The sequence below is a fragment of the Apteryx mantelli genome, chromosome 29 (assembly GCF_036417845.1).
Source record: "Apteryx mantelli isolate bAptMan1 chromosome 29, bAptMan1.hap1, whole genome shotgun sequence".
Classification (NCBI taxonomy): domain Eukaryota; kingdom Metazoa; phylum Chordata; class Aves; order Apterygiformes; family Apterygidae; genus Apteryx; species Apteryx mantelli.
In genome coordinates, this window is record NC_090006.1 from 4,432,081 (window position 1) to 4,454,286 (window position 22,206).

The 22,206-nt window shown below is 49.4% G+C and overlaps 2 protein-coding genes across 2 annotated transcripts; both read right to left on the reverse strand.

The window, feature by feature from the left end:
* Positions 1-40: 40 nt before the first annotated feature.
* R3HCC1 (R3H domain and coiled-coil containing 1) lies at positions 41-9,366 on the reverse strand (the record flags this gene model as incomplete). Its single annotated transcript, XM_067312267.1, has 8 exons — positions 41-254; positions 2,347-2,442; positions 3,258-3,328; positions 4,654-4,826; positions 5,535-6,813; positions 7,096-7,233; positions 8,429-8,558; positions 9,285-9,366. Coding segments are annotated over 8 exons (2,118 nt in total), but the record flags the coding sequence as incomplete, so codon positions are not given.
* Positions 9,367-15,247: 5,881 nt separating this feature from the next.
* LOC106485703 (D(1) dopamine receptor-like) lies at positions 15,248-21,883 on the reverse strand. Its single transcript, XM_067312235.1, has one exon. It carries the CDS (start codon positions 17,713-17,715, stop codon positions 16,351-16,353), a length of 1,365 nt encoding a protein of 454 aa, XP_067168336.1. The 5' UTR covers positions 17,716-21,883; the 3' UTR covers positions 15,248-16,350.
* Between the last annotated feature and the right edge of the window lie 323 nt (positions 21,884-22,206).

A 22,206-nucleotide genomic window follows, 5' to 3' on the forward strand; every position in this document is an offset into this window, starting at 1 on the left:
CAGTACTAAACCCATAAAAGAACATCCCAGTGGCAACTCACTGTTCTGCATGCAGTTTAATATCACAGCCATGCTCAGCTATACATCTCATTTAGCTGGCATGGTTTACTCTTCCTGGTCCAAGCTTTCCGGTGGGAGCACTTCGCTGCCCGAGACGCGCTGCTTTTTGTGCTTCAGTCCCAAAGCCCTGGTCACCAGCCTCCTCGCCACCGCAGTGTCGGTCTGGGGTCTCTCTTTCGCCAGCTGAAGGAGCTCTAGGTAAAAATGGGTGAAAATGAACAGGTTAGAGCTTGTTCAGGAACTGTCCTGTCATTAAACCACAGGACTGGGAGACAGAAGGGCTGATTTCTATTTTCGCAGCTCCTTTACCAAATCAGCCTTAGAAGTACAAGCAAATCATTCTACCTCTATCCCTTAAATGGTCTTTTCTTTTAAGACAAGCATGTCTCTGGATTTTGTATAGCTCAGATTACTTAAAATTTTTCAGGTAAGATGCAACAATGACAGTTACAAATGTATTTAGATATGATTAAGCTCCAGGCCTGTTCTGCCGTGGTAGAGAGAATTGTTCCTGCTTAGCTTTCGGGAACAGCTTCGTAACCACTCCCAGCACAATTCAGTAAGTCACGTCACTGAGAGCAACGTGAAGAAGGCACACAGTCCAATCAGTTCATTCACACACAAAGTTTGATCTCAGTGTAGACCGACTGAAAGCAGCAATGGAAAAATATCTGCATTAGGAAAAAAAAAAAGGCTAAATATATCCGATGCTTTTGGAAAGCCCTTTGCCTAGGAGTGACCAGTAACCTCCATTTTCTGGTAATCATCTGGCTTGGTACAATTTCATCTTACAAGAAAGCCATATACCAAAACTTTACAAAGTCCAAAACAGTCTGGATTTGGCTACTATATAATCATATATCAGCAACTGTTTGCAAATTTATTATCCATTTAGCAATATGGGCTTTGCTTGCTTTTTCAGAAGTTTTATTAATAAAGGCAGCCCATCAGCAGCTTAAGAAAAAGGGACAGACTCAAAGCATCCACAGCTTGGAAAATAAAACTGCCGATCTTTCTTGACAAAGCTCTTAAAGAAGAGACACTGTCAGCTAATTAAGATCCAAATTTGTATCTGGGAAAAATTTGCTATTTTAACTGAATCCAAACAAAGTTGATATATCAACTTCCCCAGGAGGAGTTTGCAACCTGATTCACAAGTGTGCCAACAGGCTACAGCAAGAGAATCAGGAAGTGAGACTGAATGAAAACAGCTGTGAAAGTGCAAAAGCAAATCCAATTCCTTGACATTTCATCTAAATCTAGCAATCTTAAAAACTCAGGAAATCCTAACTGTGACAGTGTCCCTTTAAATCATTAATACTGAAATTTGTTTCAATTGCAATGTACTGTAGAAAGAACAGTATAGTTGTATGTTCAGCAAAGTCTCTACTGCTACAAGACTCACGGCATTTCTTTACTGTGGCAAGTATAACTGATTACAGTATGATTTTTAAAGGTAATAAAATAAATAAAACCATGTTAATGGCTAAGCTTAACAGTTTTTTTCTTCATCTGATACTGAATAAAACTATGCCAACCACAAAATGCAACTGCTATGGATTTTGTCTTATCTATTATTTTTAACAGTGCGGAGTAATAGAGCAGAGGAACTTACTGGGCAAGTCTATGGCATTTGACCTGCCTCTGTCTTCCCACAGTCGCTGCTACAACTCGACCCCTTTTCCAGCCAGCGCAACTGTTCACTTAGGCTTTACACAAGCAAGTGATATAAGAAAAACTATGCCTGAATTTCAGCAAGCCATTTAGCTATGTGCTGAAGAATAAGCAACAGGATTTAATGCTTTGATTCTGTCTTAATGTAGCTACATTATAGCAGGGGACAAAGACTGAAAGCTTAAGCATAAATAACATCTGTAGTTACCTTTCCTGTAAGTAATATCTAATGTAGTCTCATTCTACAAACCTGTATGTCAGATTCACCTGTGCCATTCATTCATGCCTGCTGCAAACAGTTATTTTTTACCAATATTACCAGTTATTTTTACCAATAAGTATGTTTTAACATACCACTGCTACAGGTTGGCTGAAAATACCATTAAAAAACAAAACAAAACAAAACCAGCAGGCTCTTATTGAAAGCTGTATACAAATCACAACAGCTCACTGTCCTGCAGTGCTAATAAAGCTATTTAAAAAAAAAATAAATCTATCAATAGATAGGTATTAAGGAGCAGTATTACTAACTAGTCATCACAACCACTCAGGATATAGAAAATAGGCAAAACAGGAGGAAAAAGGAAAAAAAAAACGAAGCAGTTCTCTTACTTGGTCGCTGAAGTGCCTTAATTTTAGACTGCCTTGTCCCGTGGATCAATGGTCGGATCTTTAAAGAAGGATAACTTCGCCCCAGGGCTTGAGATGCTTTAAAGAATAAAGATTGCTGAAGTTAACAGGCTGAATTTTGGTAGCTTTAACCATATAAAAATCAGTACAGGATGTGCAACACTAAATAAATTGAGCTGAATCAGCTAATCAGTACTAAAACAGATTAATTTAGTCTGGTCACCTCAGGGTTAGATCACCCATGCCTTGCATAGGAAAGAGTCCCAACAAAATATAAACAAGCTTTAAAAATTATGCATTATTAGACCAAATAATAGGCAGAACAGAGCACGTGCTTTGAGACCATGTACACTCATACACTGTTGGATGGAAATTTCTCTTGGGAAGGCTCTGATCTGAGCTTAGAGGGTTTGCCCTGAATAGGCCAGTCTGCAGGAGGCTCGGTACCTGAGCTGCGCGGCATCGGCACGCAGAGTGTCACGAGCACCCTTTGGTGCAGGCTTGCAGGAATTTTGTCTAGTTAGTTATAAGAGGAAACTGAATGGCAAAACAGATTAATTTCTAAAAAGGCAGCCTAAGTCAGAGTAGCTCTTTATACAGAAAGCGTCCTCTTTATTACCCAAGCCAATTAAAAACCTGCTGTTCTTGCAAAGCAGAGTTTGCACACAGCAATTCCAGCTTCGCAGGTCTTAAAAGCGTTTCAAATTTGAAGTGCGTGTGAGGAAAGAGGCGATGAACCATGACTGCCTTTGGCAATGGCTTAGGCTGAGCGCAAGAGCAAGCAGATGCACACTGCAAGCTATTGCATCAGCGCACAGCTGCTGTGCAACAGCAGTGAAAGCCCAGCAACCCTGCAGGTGCCTTGGTCACAGCCAAGAACCAGCTCACACTACCTGTCGCCAGACTGGAGAAGATTCCCAAGGCGTGCGTATCATCGACCCACTGAATCTTGAATCCGCTCTCACTAAAATGAGAAGACAGGAGAACAATATTTACCAAAAGGGAAAAAAGGTCACATACATACATACATAATAAAACCCATAAGCCACCTTGAGTTATCAAGGGTATTTAGTATTTTTATCCATACACAATTAGTGCTTTTCAAAGCATTATACCCATTTTACATGAGGAGAAAGAAAAGGAAAGAAACAGAAGTTAAATGTGCCCCTTTCAAAGTCACAGTCTATGATCCCCCTATCAGCAAACCTCAAGAACTCAGTTTTTCCTCTTTAGAAACTCTCAGCCGAAGTCACACCTCAATTTCAGGGACTGTCTTGGAATACATAAGTACTGTTTATCATTTACACAATGCTTTACAAACATTACCTGATTGCTCAGATAAGCAAGTAAGTGATTTACAAGAGTTGTTTACAAAGCTTAAGACTGAGAGTCCTATGTGGGGAGAAATAAAAGAAAATCTAATAACACACCAGGGGAAAATCTGAGTTTGGGAGCAGGGAGTTCAAAGATTTTCCTGTAGCACAGGAGATAAATACAATTGACTGCTCAAATTAGATGGGTCAATTTTCAGCCCAGTTTCACTCTGAGTGAGAGGAAGAAATCCATAAAAAAAAAATTACAATAGATAGTAGCTTATTTAAAATTTAAATAGCGCTTTTGAATTTAAGGGAGCTGTAGAGGTGAAGCGTTCCTACCTAATCCATCAGGTATATCAAGAGAGGAGGACAGCAGGAGGAACATGAGGATATGTACCTACAGACACCATGTCTGAGCAATCTTGCAGAACTGACACACTAATTTAGAGTTGCACCGAGTACAGCTTTATCGCTAAAGCAGGGCTGAACTTTGTTCTTATCCTGCTAGAAATCCAATGTCACTCCCTTAAGCGCGACGCTCTCTCTGTTCCCCATGCTTACATAATAAATCTTATCTCCAACAGCAGCATCGGGCCCTTGCTTTGCAAACACTTATGTAAGCATGTAATTTCACTCGGGCACTGAGATGCTGTAACAGAGGTTTCCATAAAACAACATCTAAAGACTCCCACTGAAGCCAGAGCAGTAGGAATAAGCCTGCACACAGATAAGTGGGTGCACGGCAGAGCCCTGAAGAACCAGTGACTTTTTAAAACCATGCATGAAATGCAGAGAAACATCCTTTAGATTAAAGCACAGGAAGAATATAAAACACAAGAACATGCAGGCAAAATTAAAACGCTCTGTAGCATCATCGGCTTCTTTCAGCAACTGTTCAAAATGGTTTCTGTGGGGCATTCAAGTCTGAATCCTGCTCGCTTTACCCGCGATGTGCTCAGACTCGGGCACTTACTGGAACTCAGAGAACATTTCTAACAGGTGCTCCGTTTTCAGCGACGGGGAGAAGTCATAGATTTCAATTACGTGTCCGAAGTCCCCTTCGCTGAGCTGCGCATCTCCATAAGTGGAATAATCAAACTTGATCTTCTCAATGCTTATGTCCTTCACAGTCAAATAAGCTGCAATCTGGGAAGACACAACACTGTTTATAAAAGCTCTACTTCTAAACACTGCAGAAGTGTACAAACAGACGTAGATACCTGATCCTTTGCAAGCACAGCGTTATGGAAAACCAATTTCAGAGCAGCACGGGAGGAAGGGTATGACCCTTTGAACTGTGAGTTCTGCTGCCACCACCCCTGCACACATCTGAGAAAGCAATGTGGTTCCCATTCAGACAATATGGCTAACCACTTCCCTGTGTTACGGAGAGAGGGTGGGAAATTATCCCAATAAAGACAAAAAAACAAGTGGTGTGCGGTTGAAGGAACAAGGACCGCACAGCTACCACAAATCAAGGAACCTGGGACTGATTCACCACTTTTCCCCAAGCACGTCACCTCCAGTGCATCTCACCTCCGCCCCGGGAGGGTTAGCCCTGACCACCCTGCCAAAAAAATCAGACCAAGAGCTACAAGCTCATTTCAAAGTGCAATTGGGCACCTATCAGGCAAGAACTCATTTCAGATGGTGACCCTGCAGAGGAGAGCCTCCGCAGGCCCCACTTCAGTCCCTCCAGGTCCCTCCTGCTGCCACGCTCCAGCCAACAGGTTCAGCAAACGCCTCCAACAGCCCTGGCACAAAGACTCTCCTCCCACAGATTAATTTTTTTAGGGCCAACTCCTCTTTTCCCCAAAGCCACTCCCTAAGGCAATGCCTGTGGTAACACACTACCTCTTCCAAGAGCTCAGTGGTACAGTCATCCTCAAAGCTGTTCTCCTGCTCATGGACGGCCGGGCTCTCCTCACCTTTATCGCCTGCAGACAACCGCAGCTCACGCCACAGCGCATCGGCCAAGCCCGAACACTCCTTGTCCCCCTCTTCTGGCAAGAATACCCTTCTGCCGTGGTTTTGCACAGAAACATTGACCCCGCACTGGTTCTGGTTGTCAGGAGCTGACGGGTTCTCACCACAGACGGGTTCAGGTGCAGTCAGATGCTGAACTTGGGTTTCTGGGGAGTTTTGGTATTGGTCACGCTCCACCTGGGCAATACGGGGGCAGTCTTGATCCTGGCTTTCCAGTTCTGAAAAACTCTTACTCAGCTCCAACGTGCCAGCATTCACAAAGTCCTTGCTCTGCTCTTCTAGAAGTGACAGGTTTTTGCCACTCCCCGGTATCTTGGCATCAGTACAGCTCTTATCTTGGGTTTCCAGCGCCAGTAACGTTGCACGAGACTCTGCTGCAGCAATGTCTGTGCAGCAGTTACTGCTGCGACTTTCTGTCTGGGAGATGTTTTTGCTGCCTTCCAGTACGCTGGCATCCCTGCTGTTTTGGTCTTGAGCTTGCAGCTGGCACAGGGCCTTGCTACCTTCCAACGTAAGAGCGTTGTCACAGCTCTTAGCTTGCTCTTCTGCTTCGCTTAGGCTTTCGTTGTGTACAGAAGCAAGGGAATCTGAACAGTCTTTATCCTGACCTTCCTGCCCAGGGACATCGTCACTATTCTCTAGCAGTGGGACGTCCATACAGCAGGCAGGACAGTCCTTGTTGTTATCATCACCATTTTTTCCTGAAACAGACTCTTCACCAGCCTCTCCCAGGTCCTGTTCCTTGCCAAGGGCCAAAGAGACGCCACCAGCTGCTGCGTCGGACTCCGCGCTGCCTTCAGACCTACCCGGTTCGCCTCGGGCATCACCGCCTGAAGCTTTAGGGCAGATCTCTTCTCCTTGTGCCACATCCCTGCCTGGCTCGGTGCCGGCCGCCACCGGGCTCTCACTCTCCACCCACTCTGCTTTCTTGCGCATCGCCTTGGGGACGTACAGGGCTTTGTCTGGCTTCCTCCGGGGCGGCCTTTTTATCCTGCCCGATCCTCTGCTGGCTCGGGACGCGTCCCCAGGCACCTCCACGCCGTGACGCAGCCCGGGGGCTCGGCCTCCGCGGCCCCGCGGCTGGGGAGGCCGCTGCGGCCTCGACGCGTTGCTGTGGGGGTTTTGGTCGCTGGCCTCCTCAGGCAGCCTAGGACCAAGGGAAAAGAGGAAGTGAGGGGGAAGCGGAGAAGCTGGCTAAGTACCGAGATATCTGCAAAAAGCAGAGAGGAGGAAAACAGAGCCCCAAGGATCCGATCAGCACAGAAGTCAGCAGATAGGAAGAAGAAAGTGCCTCTAATTCCTTAGTGGAAGGTGCTATTAATAACAGACACTCCGCTGAGGAGCACCAGGCAAACTTCATGCTTGTACGCTTGCACAAAAACCCCAAAGCCATAAAAAGAGAAGAACTGTTACATCTACTGTGCTGTACCTTATGGCCGAGTGACAGATAACCGTCCTCCTCTTCCATCCTTCCCCAACAGAAAAGCTGCTTAACAAATCCACGTTGTCCACTGTCCTGTGGATCAGGTACCGGAGGCGACTGGACAGAGGGGGGAACAGGAGCACTCTGCAAAGAGAGAGGTCTGGGGGCATCAGCAGCTTGCCGGAAGGAAAACACCACAACCAGAAGGCAGCAAGAACTGGTTAACCCCTATTCCCAAGCTGTTCCTCAGGCAGGGTGTTAAAATCCCAGCCCAAAAGCCTTTCTGGCATTGCAAAGCCAAAATCCCTCCTCGCTCCCAGGACGTCTAGACAGACACGCTCGCTCTGCACGTACACAGGGCGCGCGGCAGAGTCGGCGCTCCCCAGGCCCGGGGCCTTGGCCTGGGACTCTCGTTTCCGCCTTTATCCGGTCTGGGAACGGCTGGAAAGCATCCGAATGAGGCGCCTGACATCCGTCACCCTCCTCTCCTTTGAATGCACTTCCAGAAACTCCCAGCTAAAATAGCATGAATGGGTGAATAAGTAAACCCCGCAGTCAGTTGCGCTGCATTTAAACACACTTTTACAGCTCCGGTTTCACTCCTGAGCATTTTAAAATTATGCTGGTGCTTTTTTCCTTCAAATTTAAGGGGAAAAAAAAGTAATAAAATAAATATTTGAGCTCACTACAAGCTGGCAGAAGAACTGAACTAGGCAGTTCTGCCCCAATCCCATCTCACCTCCTTTTTCAGGCCATTTCAAGAGTTTCAAAGTCACTGGATCAGGGACTAGGTCCAGGTTAAAACCAGCATGGCCAAAGAAAAACGGCACAGCAAGCACGAACCGGCAGAGCTCGCTGCTGGGGAAGAGGCTCTGGAGCGCAGGAAGTCCTCGACAGAGGAGGGGAACTAAGCGGTTTGATTATGAAAATATCAATCGTAACTCGCTGGCTGGCTACGAGCGAGCTAGGCCTGACTACGGCTATTGTAAAAGCCACAAGTGCCCAAAATAATTCTGCCTAACGGAGCATTAAGGGAGCAGCGTGCACGGCAGAAACCCCAAACCAGTGCTGGGCCTGCAGGGAAGCACCAGGCCAGGCTCGGGCTCTGCGGCCGGCCAGACTTTGCAGCCAGGCTCCAAACGCTGCAGCTCAAACCCAGCGGGCGCTTTCACCCCGGAGGGCCAATGCAAAACAGAGACGAGCTGCAAAACGCCACCGCTCCTGGAGCGGAGCGTGCCACAGCCCAAGGACAGCACCCGGCAGCAGGAGCGGGTCACCGCGTGCAGAGGTGGGGGCTCGGCGGGCGCCTGGCCGCTTGCCGCCAGGGCAGGGCGCTTACCTGTGGTGCTGGCCCTGCAGCAGGAACTGCTCCAGCTCCTCCGCGATCCTGCCCACGAAGTCATCCTCGTTGGGCGAGAGGAAAACGCCGTCCAGGCAGCGCAGCGCCAGGGTGGCAGCGGGCGGGAGGCCTGCGGGGGGACAGGGTTGCGTGGAGCCGGCTGCGAGCCTCCCTGCATGCGCCTGGCCCGCCCCGTGCAGCCTGTGCACCCTTGCTGCAGCTCTGTGCACCCTTATTGCACCCCGCACCCCCTCGCTGGGCACCCCAAGCACCCTGCGCAGTTCTCAATACCCTTGCTGCACCTGCAACTCCCTTGCTGTGCACCCCAATCACCCTGTGCAGCTCTGAGGACCCTTATTACACCCATGATCCCCTCCTTGTGTGGCCCGTGCACCCCCAGCACCCCGTGCAGCTCTGTGCACCCTTACTGCACCCCGGACCCCCTTCCTGCACATCCCCAGCACCCCGTGCAGCTCTGTGCACCCTTATTGCACCCCGCACCCCCTTCCTGCGCACCCCCAGCACCCCATGCAGCTCTGTGCACCCTTATTGCACCCCGCACCCCCTTCCTGCACATCCCCAGCACCCCGTGCAGCTCTGTGCACCCTTACTGCACCCCTGACCCCCTTCCTGTACACCCCCAGCACCCCGTGCAGCTCTGTGCACCCTTATTGCACCCCGGACCCCCTTCCTGCGCACCCCCAGCACCCCGTGCAGCTCTGTGCACCCTTACTGCACCCGTGACCCCCTTCCTCTGCACCCCCAGCACCCCGTGCAGCTCTGTGCACCCTTACTGCCCCCCAGCACCCCCAGCAGCCCCATGCACGCCGTGCCCCTCCCGGCGCACCCCCCTCACCTCGCACACGCCGCGCAGCTCCGTGCACGCTGCAGCACCCCGGTGTCCGTCCCCCCCCGCCGCACTCCGAGCACTCCCGGCTCCCCCCAACCCGCCCCGGGGCCGCCCCTACCGCCAGGCCCGGCCGAGCGGCTCCTCCCGGCGCGGCGCCTGCGCCCGGCCCGGCCCCGGCTCCGGCTCCTCCCGCTGCCGCCGCCGGCGCCGCCTCCGCCGCCGCCTCCCGGGGCCGCGCCGGGCCGGGGCTGCTGCTGCTGCTGCTGCTGCTGCTGCTGCTGCTGCTGCTGCTGCTGCTGCTGCTCGGCACGGCCGGTCCGCTGCCCTGCGCCTCCCCGGCGCGAAACACCTAACTAACCAGTTAAAAATAATAAATAAATAAATTGCTCAAGGAAGTGATTAAAAAAAAAAAAACAACAAAAAAACGGGTTATGCAAGTCGGGGCAGATTTAGCTACACCTCCAAAGCGGCAGCACGAAACCCTCGCAGCAGTCGGCGAGCCGCGGGTTGCACGCGCGAGGTCCGGCTTCCCCAGGCCCCGCGCGTCCGCCCTCGCGCGCCCAACGCTGCCCCGAGAAACGAACCGGCTCGCCGGTGCTCGGCCCGCGCCCGTTCACCGACAGACTGCCGAATCACGGCCCCACCGCGCTTTCCGAGCTCCTTTCCCCCACCCCGAAGCAGGGACGGCCCTTGCAGCGGGTGCCGTACAGAGCCCAGTGGCAGCAGGTTGCTCCTTTGCCTTCCCTGTACCTCCCCGACCCTTCTCCCCTCCCAGGGCACCCCTCACTCACCCGAAACGGCTGCCCAGCAAGGTAGCTTCCACGGGAGTCCCTCGGCCCGCGGGGTCCACCGGCAACGGGTTAAGAGCCGCTGCTTTAGGACATCACCTACAAAGCATGCCCATCCGCTGCTACGCTCACAGCAGCGGACATTAACCTAGAGGAGCTTTAAAGCCATGACGTTTCCTACTTGCTTGTTTTCCTTAGTATAACTTCTCTATAATTCAACTTTTTTTTTCCTCCCTGTAACAGCTAAAAAGTACTGGTGTTCTCTAATTGCACAGATTCCTCCATCCGTAAGTCTTGGAGGTTCGGCCATCTTTTCTTCTCTTTAGGGAAGCCCTGGCGCAAAGCAGTTAAAGCAGTCAAAAGCAGCCTCCGATGCCAAGAACCTGAGTTTTGGGATGACTAATTTGAGACTCTGGGTCTGCCTTCAGGAGTGCGAGGCACATGCAGGTGAAGCCAATGAGACTCACAGGTGCTTAACATTTCTGAAGCATTCTCCTTGCTCCAAATTCCTTCCCTCTACAATAAATTAATGCACAGACCCTAGAGGGCACACAAACATTTGAGCAGTAACAATTTGCATGAGGTGACAGTCCCTGGAAGAGTTAAACAAGTGTCTCAAGAATTTAAAGCATTGCACAGAAGAGAAGCAAGGCTATTCCAGGCCGGCTGCAAGGGTGAGGGCAGCATCACATTGACTGACCATCCCCTTTCCCAGGGACTTGGAGAGGCTAAACTCTGTGCAACCCGTCTCCCAGTTCAGTGAAACCGCTCTCCCTGCTTCCTACACGGCTCTGGGCTGCTCCCAGCTGAGACATCACTGCTGTTCAGCACGGGAGCAAAGTCAATGAAAACTGCCCGCGCAGTTCATTAGCGATATGCTCGAAAATAACTAGTGACCCTCATTATTTCTCTTGTAGTAGCAACAAAGAACCACATCAGGGCTGCATTGCATGCTCCACACGTTGCTCGATACAAAGACAAGGCTAAGGCAGCACAGCTCATGAATCAGAGCCATCCTCACGCTGGCGCAGGGAGAGATTCTGGCCTCGCTTTTACAAAACTGTCCTCGGCTCCAGGGTGCTCTGCCCTGACGCACCTGTATTTCAGGCAGCCAAGGCACAGCTCCACCTTTGCCTTCCGCACCGCCTGCCTCAGCCTTCCCGCGTGCCACAGCCTGTGCCAACATCCTTTTCTCGGGACTGCCCGTGCGGGGATTAACCTCCCCACGTCCCCCTCCCCAGGGCTGAGCCTTTAGCAGCTCCCCAGCTGGGAAGTGCATGTGTCACTCTCTCGGTTGCTCGTCACTGCAGGTGCTCACTAGCTCTGCGCTAGAAGCCCAAGATGCTGTTTTTCTTGGGCTGAGACTTCCCACGCTCACTGTGGCTTTCCCTTTCCTTCCTGCCAGCCTTCCAGCATTCAGCTACTGCCCCATGCAGGTGGGGGAAGCACAGTGGTTGCTCAGGGACAAGGCGCACAGCGAGAAGTGCTGCCCTGTCCCAGCCATACACCTCTTCAGGTCCTCAGATGCTACCTTTACGCAGCCCACAATCCTCCCTTCCTTGTCCCAAGCATATATTCTTGGTCTCTACTTTATTTTGCTTGGGGCTGGCAGGGTTAATTTCTGCTGCCCTTCCCCCTCAGCTGACTGATTGCTCTGCATTACCATATAGATTGAGAAAGCCAGGCCTGTGATTTCACAAGAGCTTCCGCCAGGCTCCTTCAAGCACCCAGAGACCCTCATCCAGTCTTGCCCCTTGTCTGGAGTCTCTGCTTCCCTCAGAGACGAGCCCTGGCCTCTGTCTGATGAGAGAAGCAGCTGACAATTCCAATTTGGAAGCAAAGTCAGGCAAGATAGCAACCTACCTCAGCCCATCCTGCTTCTCCTCCAAAGTTCTCCTCTATCTCCCCCTTCTCCGCTAAATCCATTCCCCCTAAATCTGGGAGAAAAACAAACAAACAAACTAAAAACCCCAATCCACACTCAAGGGCAACAGCCACCCCCTGCCCTACACTATCTGCCCTCATGAGGTCCTCCTGCAACCCAGCTGGGAAAGCAGAGGTAGGCACAACACCTGCAACCGTCAGCTGCAGCAGTTGCAGCCACCACCTGCACACCGTTAATTCCCACACTCTTCCTGTCTGGTCTGCTCCAGACCTGCATAAAGCGTGCACTGACTTAGTGATTGCACAGAATAAGCCAGCACCATGCTCCCAGCATCCTTTCTAACCTACGTGGGTATGAGAGGGGCAGCACCATTCCCAGTCCAGGTTTGGGAGGCGAAAGCCCTGCTCCCCTTTTCCTTTAGGGCCAGCCAAAGATTACTAGCCCTGACCTCAGGACCAGCAGCACAGGTTTCCAAAACCAGAGTCAGGGCACACAGTGCCACCGCCTCGTGTCTCCAAACCACTACAGCGCTGGCAGCAAGCTCCTGCACAGCTGCGGATGTCACCTCAGACTCCTTCAACCCTTTGGGGTGCCATACATGCCTCCCATCAGCATGGGAGACAGCAGAGCCTCCTTACACCACCTCCGGCTTTACCTCAGAGCAGAGATGTCCTTCCCCAAACACAAACTTCCTCGGGTTGGGAGACGAGTCCCAGGCAGCCCAGACCGTTCATCTCCAGGTCACAGCATGAATCCTGACAGCTCTGCCCCTTTTTTGAGCTCTAAAAAAGGCTGCCAGCGGCTGTCCTTTCTCTCTCAGGAACAGCCTCCAATTTCCATTTAAATTGAGATTTTAATGCTTTTTCTCCCCTAGTCCCAATGTCCCCAGGCTTAAGTGAGTGGCTTTGGACACTTGAATTTTGCCTGATAGGACCTGGATACCTCCCCCTGGTTAATGGTCTCTCTTCACATAACCAGCTTCTCAGACACCTAACGAGATAACATCGGGGCCCCAGTACCTCCGCAGCAGCAAAGAGGGACACTCAGAGCATGAAGGATGCCGGTTTGTTTCCTTAGGCTGCAAACCAGCTCTCACTGAATTGGATTTGAACATTTATTTACTCCTTTTGTTCCTCCCTAGACTGCTCAGCCGTGTTCACCCTGACAGCCTGAGAAAAGCCCCATCTTCACAACCCATCTGCAGGGCGAGCCAACACTGCTGCCCTCGTTACACACGTGGCAAAACTAGAGCCCAGGAAACCTAAGCCACTTACCCAGTTTCACAGGGCAGGAGAGTGGCAGAGCTTGCAGCCGAACGCAGGAGTCCTGACTCATGGTCCCTGCTCCAGGATCACCCTCGGGTAGGAGCTCGTTTCATTCACCTCTGAAATACAGCCAGGGCTGTAACAATATTCTGTAAAGACTTTAGGATGGAGGGAGGAGCACGGATCCCAGTGAAACTACGGAGAAAACTTAGAGAAGCAGAAAGCAATCAGTGCAAAACAAAGCAGGTCTGGATTCTTCCTAGGGCTCTCAGAGATGTCAACAAACAGGCTGTGGGCTTCACACCTTACCTGAGAGGTCTGCGTTCCAGGCAAGAAGATGATGTGAGGCGTGGACTTGAGAGCAAACAAGGTGATGACACACTGGGAATAGGTTCACACAGTTTAACACACAGTTATACACACGTTTGGAGCTGTTGTCCGTTTCCCAGACTGGCCACAGAAGCGTCTCTAACACAGGGAGGCCAGTTCCATACACTGGAGCCTTTTGGTTTAGCTGTCACCACCTCTTCTTCCGATGCAGATGCCAGGAAGACATCAGCCATCCATGCAACTGGCCAGTCCGCAGGTGCATGGGACAGGCCCAGCTGGAGGGGGCTGGTGCGCTGCCCAGCTGGCAGAAGACAGCCCCAGTCCTTTGGAGCAGGGTGCTGGGAGGTGGAGAGCAATACACAATCTCTTGCCCTGTTCCCTAACTCCAGTACACGACAAACAAGTTAAATGCAGACAGTAACTGGACAAAAAAAGCCCACCTCTGTCAAAGGATCACATTACCTTCTCCCTCGTCTTTCTTTTGCAGGTTCACCCAGCTTGTCATAGATAAGTAAGTAAGATAAGACAAGTAGTAAGCAGAGCTACTTGTTTTTCTCTGATCTCTTTACAAACAGTCATGGATTAAGGCCCAGAACCTTGCTGCAAGGTGAGTATTATTAAACTCTTCAAAAACAGGGAAATCAAGACAATACTATTTTGAGAAAAAGCTGGGTATCCCAATTCCCTCTAGCCACCAAAACTGGGAGTCCTGAAGCAAAGCACAACTGTACCACACATGCTACAACACACTGTGCTTTTAGTGCAGAAAAATCATTATAAATATTGCAATAATCAGTCACATTGGGTCTTCTATAAACATGCTGGATGACACTCGGAGCAATAACTCCTTCTCCACCAGTTTGGCTGTACTGTTCTGAGGTTCTGAGAGCTGAAAAAAACCCTGAGAAGCTGTCCTTGCTTTAATGACTGGCCACCACTGCTGTACAGAGATGGTTATAAACGAAGCCGAGTCCTATCAGTGCTTCTACAGAAAAATCCAAGCATCGACCTTGGGAATATGGTGAGCTCTGCTCCCCTCCTACGCTGATTATGCTGTAACTTGACTATAATTGGGCTCTATTTAATAATTACCGTTACTCTGTAATTATGACTTTCTGATTTTTCTTTTTGTTCAAGTTTGCTGGGGAGGGGGAGAGGCTCCTCTGCTATGCCAGGGAGCTAAACATGTCTCAAACTCAAGATGACACGGACGTGCTGCTTGCTGCTGCAGTGTTTAACCACGCACCGATCAAAACACATTTCTGAAGTCACTCGTGTCACAGTCGGCGGTGAAATGCTGGGGGCTGTTCGCTTGCCGTTTCTACCCCAACACAAGGGCTAACCAGACACAAGTTCCAACATGCACAGGAGAGGCTAATTAAAGAGTACAGGTGAGCAAGGAGTGCTTCTTAAGAAGCCATTATTATTGAAATGAGACAGCAAGGGAGACAGTGCGGAAGGATCCTTAATGAAATGGGGGAGGAAGGGAATTAGAACAAAGTGAAAAGGGGAAGAAACAGACTATGAAAGGGAGGGGGACATGACTGATGGGAGATGTGGCAGAGGCACTGAAAGCAAAACAGCAGCATTCTTGCTTTAAAAATCTGGAATTCTGAATTTCTCCTCTACCCTCAGGTCTGAAGGGCTCGGACACCCTCATTCCTGAAAGCTCCAAGCTAACTAACGGTCCAGTGTCCTGGGCTTAAAACACTGTTTATGTACATCCTGGCCTGCACTCAGCTGTGCATATCCCAGCTTAGAAAGCCTGGTTCTGCTCCAGGGGATAGCACAGACCTTTACCATGCCGAATCCTTGGCTAACGAGCGAGCACCCGCAGCATGCTCCAGACAAGCTGCTACCAAGCGCAGCCTCAGGGCTCCAGCAAGGGCGGCTGCATATTTGTCCTGACCTGCAGGATAATTTGCCTGAACAACAGGCAGGCAGTCAGAGGTGAGGCTAATCACCTCCCAGACAACGCAGGAGAACATCCCAGCAAGCTCATTCTGCCTTCGCACCTTGAACCCCTGACAGGCAGGTCCCTGACAATTTCTGAGTCACCTCCTCAACACGACTCCCTTCTGAAAGCCAGGAGCAGACCCCAAATCCTGACTCAAGTCCCCAGCTGCTTCTTATTCTGCTCAAACATGAATGCAAGCTGCAAAGGTCTGGACCAAAGTTACCTCCTTTCTGCACAGCCCACCAGAAAAGTGGTCTCCCTAGTTAAAGGTGCTGTCCCACCCAGCACAAGGCAGCATTACTACTTCCGCCAGCAGCAGTTATCACCCAAGTAAGCAACCGCATTTGGCTTGTGCTCATTTTGCAGCCCTGTGCCGATGGCCTTTTGGACACAGGCAGCGGTAAAAGCAGCCTCTCCCCTCAAAAGCACTGCCGCACTTCTATTTCACGGACTAAAAGGGAGAGGCTTAGCAGATCACACAAATCTTTGCTTTCTCAGCTGAAGTCACAAGGAAAGGGGAATTCAAGCTCTGGATTTTCAACTTTTGCAGAAAAGATTTTTCCATAGGTCACCCAGGAAAGCAGCAACGCAGATTTTTACTGCCCACCTGGGCTGGATTTGAAACTATAAAGTTAAAAAAACAAAAACCAACCAAACAAAACACAGAACCCCTTGAGCCATCTGGAAAGTCATTCTGGCTATTCTGCACTTATTAATGCAAACTCTTTCCCAGCCAGAGAACAATATCTGTGTTATTCTCAAGTTCCTCAGAAAATAGGCAACTGCAGTAGTGTCCCTGTTTCCATCTCTCCCCAAGACCATCCCACCACCTGTTCCCAACCCTGTGTCAATCCAAGGCATTAGCGGTGAAGGGTGTAATCTTCTCCAATGAGACGGCCATCTCTTGCTCCACGTGCACCACAGCAGGCAAAACATCCATGGGGCAGGTGTTGCAAGCGGGTTCGGAGATCTGAGAAACCTTGTCAAAGGACACCTCATTGTTTTCCATCTGCAGAGCAGCATGTGGGAGAAGCTGGGAGTAGCTCACGGTCACTACTTCTTTCTGATACGTGGTATCGTGGTGGTAGGACACCAGCTCATTGCTGAAGTTCACCGTCTCCACTGCATTGCTGGGGCAAGGGCAGCCACAGCCCAAGATGGTTGCAAAGGCTCTCCGGAAGTCTGCATTGAAGGCATAGATAATAGGATTGAGGGAAGAGTTGGCCCACCCGAACCAGACAAAGATGTTGAAGACAGTCTCGCTGACACAAGGCAGCTCCCCTGGCTCATGTAGGTCAAGGTCACAAAAGGGCACAATGCAGTTGAGCACAAAGAAGGGCAGCCAACAGAAGACAAAGACACCCATGATGATGGAGAGGGTCTTGAGGACCTTCGTCTCCTTCTTGAAGGAGTTCTTCAGGGAGGCTTCATGAGGGCAGTCACTGCTGTGGCAGTTTTGGGCATGTTCCACTGCCCTCTCCAGGGAAGAGATCCTACGAACCTGCTGCTGGGCAATGCGGAAGATGCGGGTGTACGTCACAATCATGATGGCAACAGGGATGTAAAAGCTAACGAGAGAGGATGAGATGGCGTAAGCCCTGCTGAGGCTGGAATCACAGTTCTCCTCCTCCCAGGTGACATTAAAACCTGGCTCCTGCTGGCTAAGAAGCTCACGGTCCTTGTGCCACTTCAGTTGCACAGGGATGAAGGAAATCAAGAGGGACAGTAGCCAAGCCACTCCAATCATGATGAAAGCCACCCGCTGTGTCATCTTCCTCTCATAACGGAAGGGGTTGGAGATGGCCCAGTAGCGGTCCACACTGATGATGCACAAATTGAGGATAGAGGCTGTGGAGCACATGATATCAAAAGCAACCCAAACATCACAGAAAGCCCCAAAGGGCCAGAATCCCATCACCTCAGTGACAGCCTTCCAAGGCATCACCAGTACAGCCACAAGGAGGTCGGACACTGCCAAGGAGATAACAAAGAAATTGGTGACCTTAGAGCGCAAGTGCCTGAACTTGACCACAGTCACACACACGAGAGTGTTGCCCAGGAGGGTGGAGAGGATGAGAAGAAAAAGTAAAGCAGCTGTCACCACACGGAATGACAACTCGGAGCTGCCTTCCTCTGCCCAGCTCTTCCTACTGCTGGTGTCATTGATCGCATCCTGTTTATCTCCTTCTCCAGAAGCGTAAAAGCCATCCATGGGTTCTCCTTTGTTCCAGTCCCTTGAGGGATTTCACCACTGCTAAGTCCCCCTCAACATCCCAAACCTCCTTTCACTGCTCCGCCGATGTCTCAGAAGCACCAGCTGCAATCCTCCCAGATCTCACATCTGGCTAGACAACCCAGCACAAGGAAAAGTGCTTGAAGCTCTCACTCCTTTCCAAGTCTCCTGCCAACAGCTTGGCATCTGTTTTCTCTTGCCTCCCACCCCACTTTTCTTTCTTTGCAGCCTGCCGTTCACAAAGAGCCAGCACTCACCTCCGCTACTTGAGCAAGCTGGGAGGGCTTTGCTGCAAGCCTCTCTCCCTCTCCTCTCTCAGCAGCTCTTCATCTGTTGTTGCTCTGTTGACTGCTACAGAATCCCAGTCAATCTCTTCTGTACTGGCCAGGCTGGGACCCGGCGCCAGATGCAAGAGGGAACTGGGCTCTCTCCGCTCTTGCGGACGGACGTTCTCTGCTCATAAAACAGGCTGCTCTGCTGTCTGCTCTTCTCTCTCTTGCTAGTTTTCCTCTGGATTTCACACAGGTGAGATCTGTCTCTCCCCGCACACCAGGTCCCCTATTCACCAGTTCGGTCCTCTGCAAGCTATGAAGAACATGGCACTGGGAGTTCTCAGCTGACAAGGTAAGTTGCTTGGGAATTGGGCGATAGGACTGAAGGGGTAAAATAAACATTCAAGTGGGATTTGAGTGTCTTAAATGCAAGTCAGGATGGAAATTTAGCATGCAAGAATCTATTGGCTTGATCTTCGAACAAGAGTCACCTAAATTCACTGCACAGGCACCAAGGCACAGTTCAGATATATGATTCTAAACAAGTTACTCCCCCCGTGTCCCAAGCTGCACAACTGCAAGTAGTGCAAAAATGACATTTACTTTTCATTGCAAAATTCCTTCAAGTCGAGAGGAGAAAAAGAAAAAATCTCAACAAAAGCTTGTACAAATCTTCGAATTTTTTTCTTTCTGAAAGTAAAGTACATTTTCCAGACAGTCTCTCTTTCAGTCGAGATTGGGTATAGGATCAAAGAGAGGATGCTCAACATCACATTAGCAAGTTTTGCATCCTGAATAAATATGAGTACTTTCAATAAAGTGGTATAAAGTGGCTATTTTTTCAAATTCAGCATTCTTTCTTTAAATTTAATCCCTAACTAGTATCACCTCAGCAATCAACTAACAGCTGAAAATATTAAGCATGAAATCAAGATGTCTTTCCAGCATAGTACTTAACCCCCCTTAAAACTACTCCTTTTTCTACCCCACAAAGCTCTCATTCTAGGCTGACAAGCAAATGACTCTGCATGACTCCCCTCCTGTGTTGAGGTAAAGAATGCCACAGTATAAGGAGCAAGGTCTGACCTACTAAGGCAGAGTTTAGTCTCTGTAGCGCAGAAATCCCATCCACCACTTTATAACTAAGATCAATCTGTCAGCAAAAGGGCTTCCCTACTCAAAGAAACAGCAGACAAATCTCGCAGGAGCCAAGTTTCCTCGAGATCCAGCTCTGGAGCAACTGCTTACACGGGGACCAGCTTTCGAGAAATGCCTTGCTAGCAAACTACCCAAGGGGGGAAGGAGCAGCAAAAGCTTTCCAAACCAAACTGAACAAACAACTTGGCAATTCAGCATTAACTCATTCATTGCACTGACAGTTGCTGTATTGCAATGACCTCTGCCTTTGCCTGAAAGATGCATCACTTCTAAAGACAGTAGGAGCCAATCTGTACAAAGGCAGCTCAACTGCACTGAGATTTAATTAACTTGACCCTGTGACCCACACTTTGCATAATCGGATACAACAGGAACTGCCCAAGCACTACTTTGAAACAAGAGTGCAATTATCCTCTCAAAAGATACAGCACCAAGAATCTTACTCCTAAAATAAACAGCGCACTCGCTTTGTGGCAGGTTAAAGAAACTTGCCGCATACATGTCACATCATTTACTTCAGAAGGTTTTGTTTAATGAAGCCTCATTAGTTCCATCATCTTTCAGCCTCCTGCCAAGCGCCTATGCCAAGAACAGCAGCTAGATGGCACCAGTGGCCGGCTCATGCCTCAGCACTTTTACTTGGGTCTTTTTTAAGTGCCAAACCAGCTCCCTTCCTCCTCAGCAGGATTTCATCAGAGGAAAAGGAGGGTCAATAATTCCCCAGGCAGCACAGGGCCCCGGCTAAGTCCCTGTCGTACAGGCAAGTGCATGAATCTGTGCAGATGCATTGTCATCTGTGCCTGAAAGAGCATTTTTCTCCATATTCTCTATGCAGGGCACAAAGATCTGAGATCCAAGTTGTAAGACACATACACCAGAGGATACTTCCACCGCTCTTCAAGAGAGCAGCAGCGGCAGGCATTCTGCCATGCGGCACTAAACCACAGCAGAGGCTCGGACCGTGAGCTTGCAGAGGACTTCGGTCGCACATGCCAAGGCAGACACCCTTCAGACAAAAGGCATTCCTGGAAATTATTGCTCAAGATACAAGGAAGGCTTCCTCCTCCTTACAGCTTAAGGACTAAGTGCCCTTGCCCACAACTTATACCGAAGCACACATTCAAAGCTGGGGGAATGAGGGTGAGGATGGGACGAGAAGGGATCCAACACAATATCCTACTTCTGTGCATCTCACAATCCAGTTCAGCTAATATTTACTGCGCAGACAATTTGGCTTCCTTTGAGGAAAGGACTGTTAACCCCAGTGTCATAGGCAAACAAGATATAGGCAGTGATCCTTTTCCATAGGGTGACTCCTCCTGCCTGCTAGATGCAATCTTCTCTACCAGGAAAGCTGTTCTGCTGTGTTATATTACTAAACAGTTGCTATTATTTCCTTACATAAGCAGCTATCATTTTTTCAAGGAATCAAGTAAGTACTATTTTATACAGCACAAGCATGATAAAATTCCAGTTTGGTGGCAATTCAGCCTTAGGTTTTTGTATTTAAGTTCCTCAGCCAGCAAGAAGGTGCCCTCTATTTCCCTTCCCCTCTGGCTCACTGAGATGTATTTAACATTCTCTATTCAGCCATCTTGATTACATTCCCCACTTGGCATCAGAGGAGGAAAATTACAACCCACTTCAAGTAAAGCAGCAGCTGCTGGGGTTTAACTCTTAAATGCCCCTGCCAGCCCTTTGGAAGGCTGGCTGTCCCCATCAGATCCGTCACACAGAGTTGCCATCAACTGTTTACTTCTCCAGGAACCGCTTTGCACCTTACTTCCCACAAAGGTACCAGCTCCGATAGTGGGGGAGATGCAAGGAGTTCCCAGGTCCTTCAGAGAAGATCCAGAGATACTGGCTCTAGGCAAGACCTAAGCAAAAAGGACCAGGCCTTCAGAGTTGCACTGCAGACAGCATACCATAAACACAGGAGCAAAAAACTTCCCCCCCCACCCCTCCGAACAAGAAGAGGGGAGAAGGAAAAATAAAATAAAATAGAAGTAGCTCTGCAGGGATCAGTACTCCAGCTCAGTTCCTCCTTGCCAGAGGAAACAGGCTGGCCTGTGAATTCAGAGCCCACTTTTGGCATCTTAGTAGCAGAGGGGAGTAGGAGTAATTTCATTTTTGAGTAGTGCTTGTTTACTGGGGTGACTCCACATTTAGACTCATTGTCTTTAGACAAAGGAAAGAATGATATTGATCTTCTCAGCTACAGCTGCTTAACTATGATCAGAACAAAGAGCTGGACAAAAACTGTCCCAAAATAAGGCTTACATACTGCTTAGTAAAAAACCAAGGGGGCAGTCAGGAGAACCAACTTTCTAGCATGGCAGTTTCCTAAATGCCCACAAGGTCCCTTAGGTAGAAGGACTGTGTGCTGCCTGCGCCCCAGAACTGGATTAGTTTGAGACATGCACAGAGGAATAATGATGAAAGTCAAAAAGAACCAGAAAGGAAAGAGAAGACAAGCTGAAGCAGAGAGAAAGAAGCAAACCTTTCCACGTTGATACTCATAAAACTGAGGCCATACAAACCAGAAGGCAGCATGGGCTACTTGGTAGAACAGACATCTTTTGAAGTTAGATGCAATAACTACTAATTGTTTTTTTTAAACACAGAAAGGAAGCTTAGGGAAATCAAAACCTAGTACCATCAAATAGTTGGATTTTTGACAAAGAAGCCCAGAAATCTGCCTAATTACTTTCAGCAGACAACTTTTATAGATGCAGAAGCACAGCTGGAACAGCACTAACACCGTAGCGATCAGTGACACAGGGAAAGAAAAGGAAGCACCACAAAGGACTCTGGATCCTCCCCTCCCCTTTATTACATGTAGGCAGAAAACAGTGTTTTTCTCCTGTTTGCTTACAAAGGAAAGGAACACAGAGCTTCAAGTCATTTCACACAATTCCGTGTGCAGCTTGGGTAAACTGCTAGCTGGCTACAGCACGCCTTCTCTGGCAGGAGCCTGCACTCCGAACAGAAGGGGCAGAGAAGCCAGAGCCGATGCAGCACCCTAGCGACACCAGTAAAA

Excerpts from the sequence above, each read along its gene's own strand:
- LOC106485703 (XM_067312235.1), bottom strand. The coding sequence starts at position 17,715 with ATGGATGGCTTTTACGCTTCTGGAGAAGGAGATAAACAGGATGCGATC.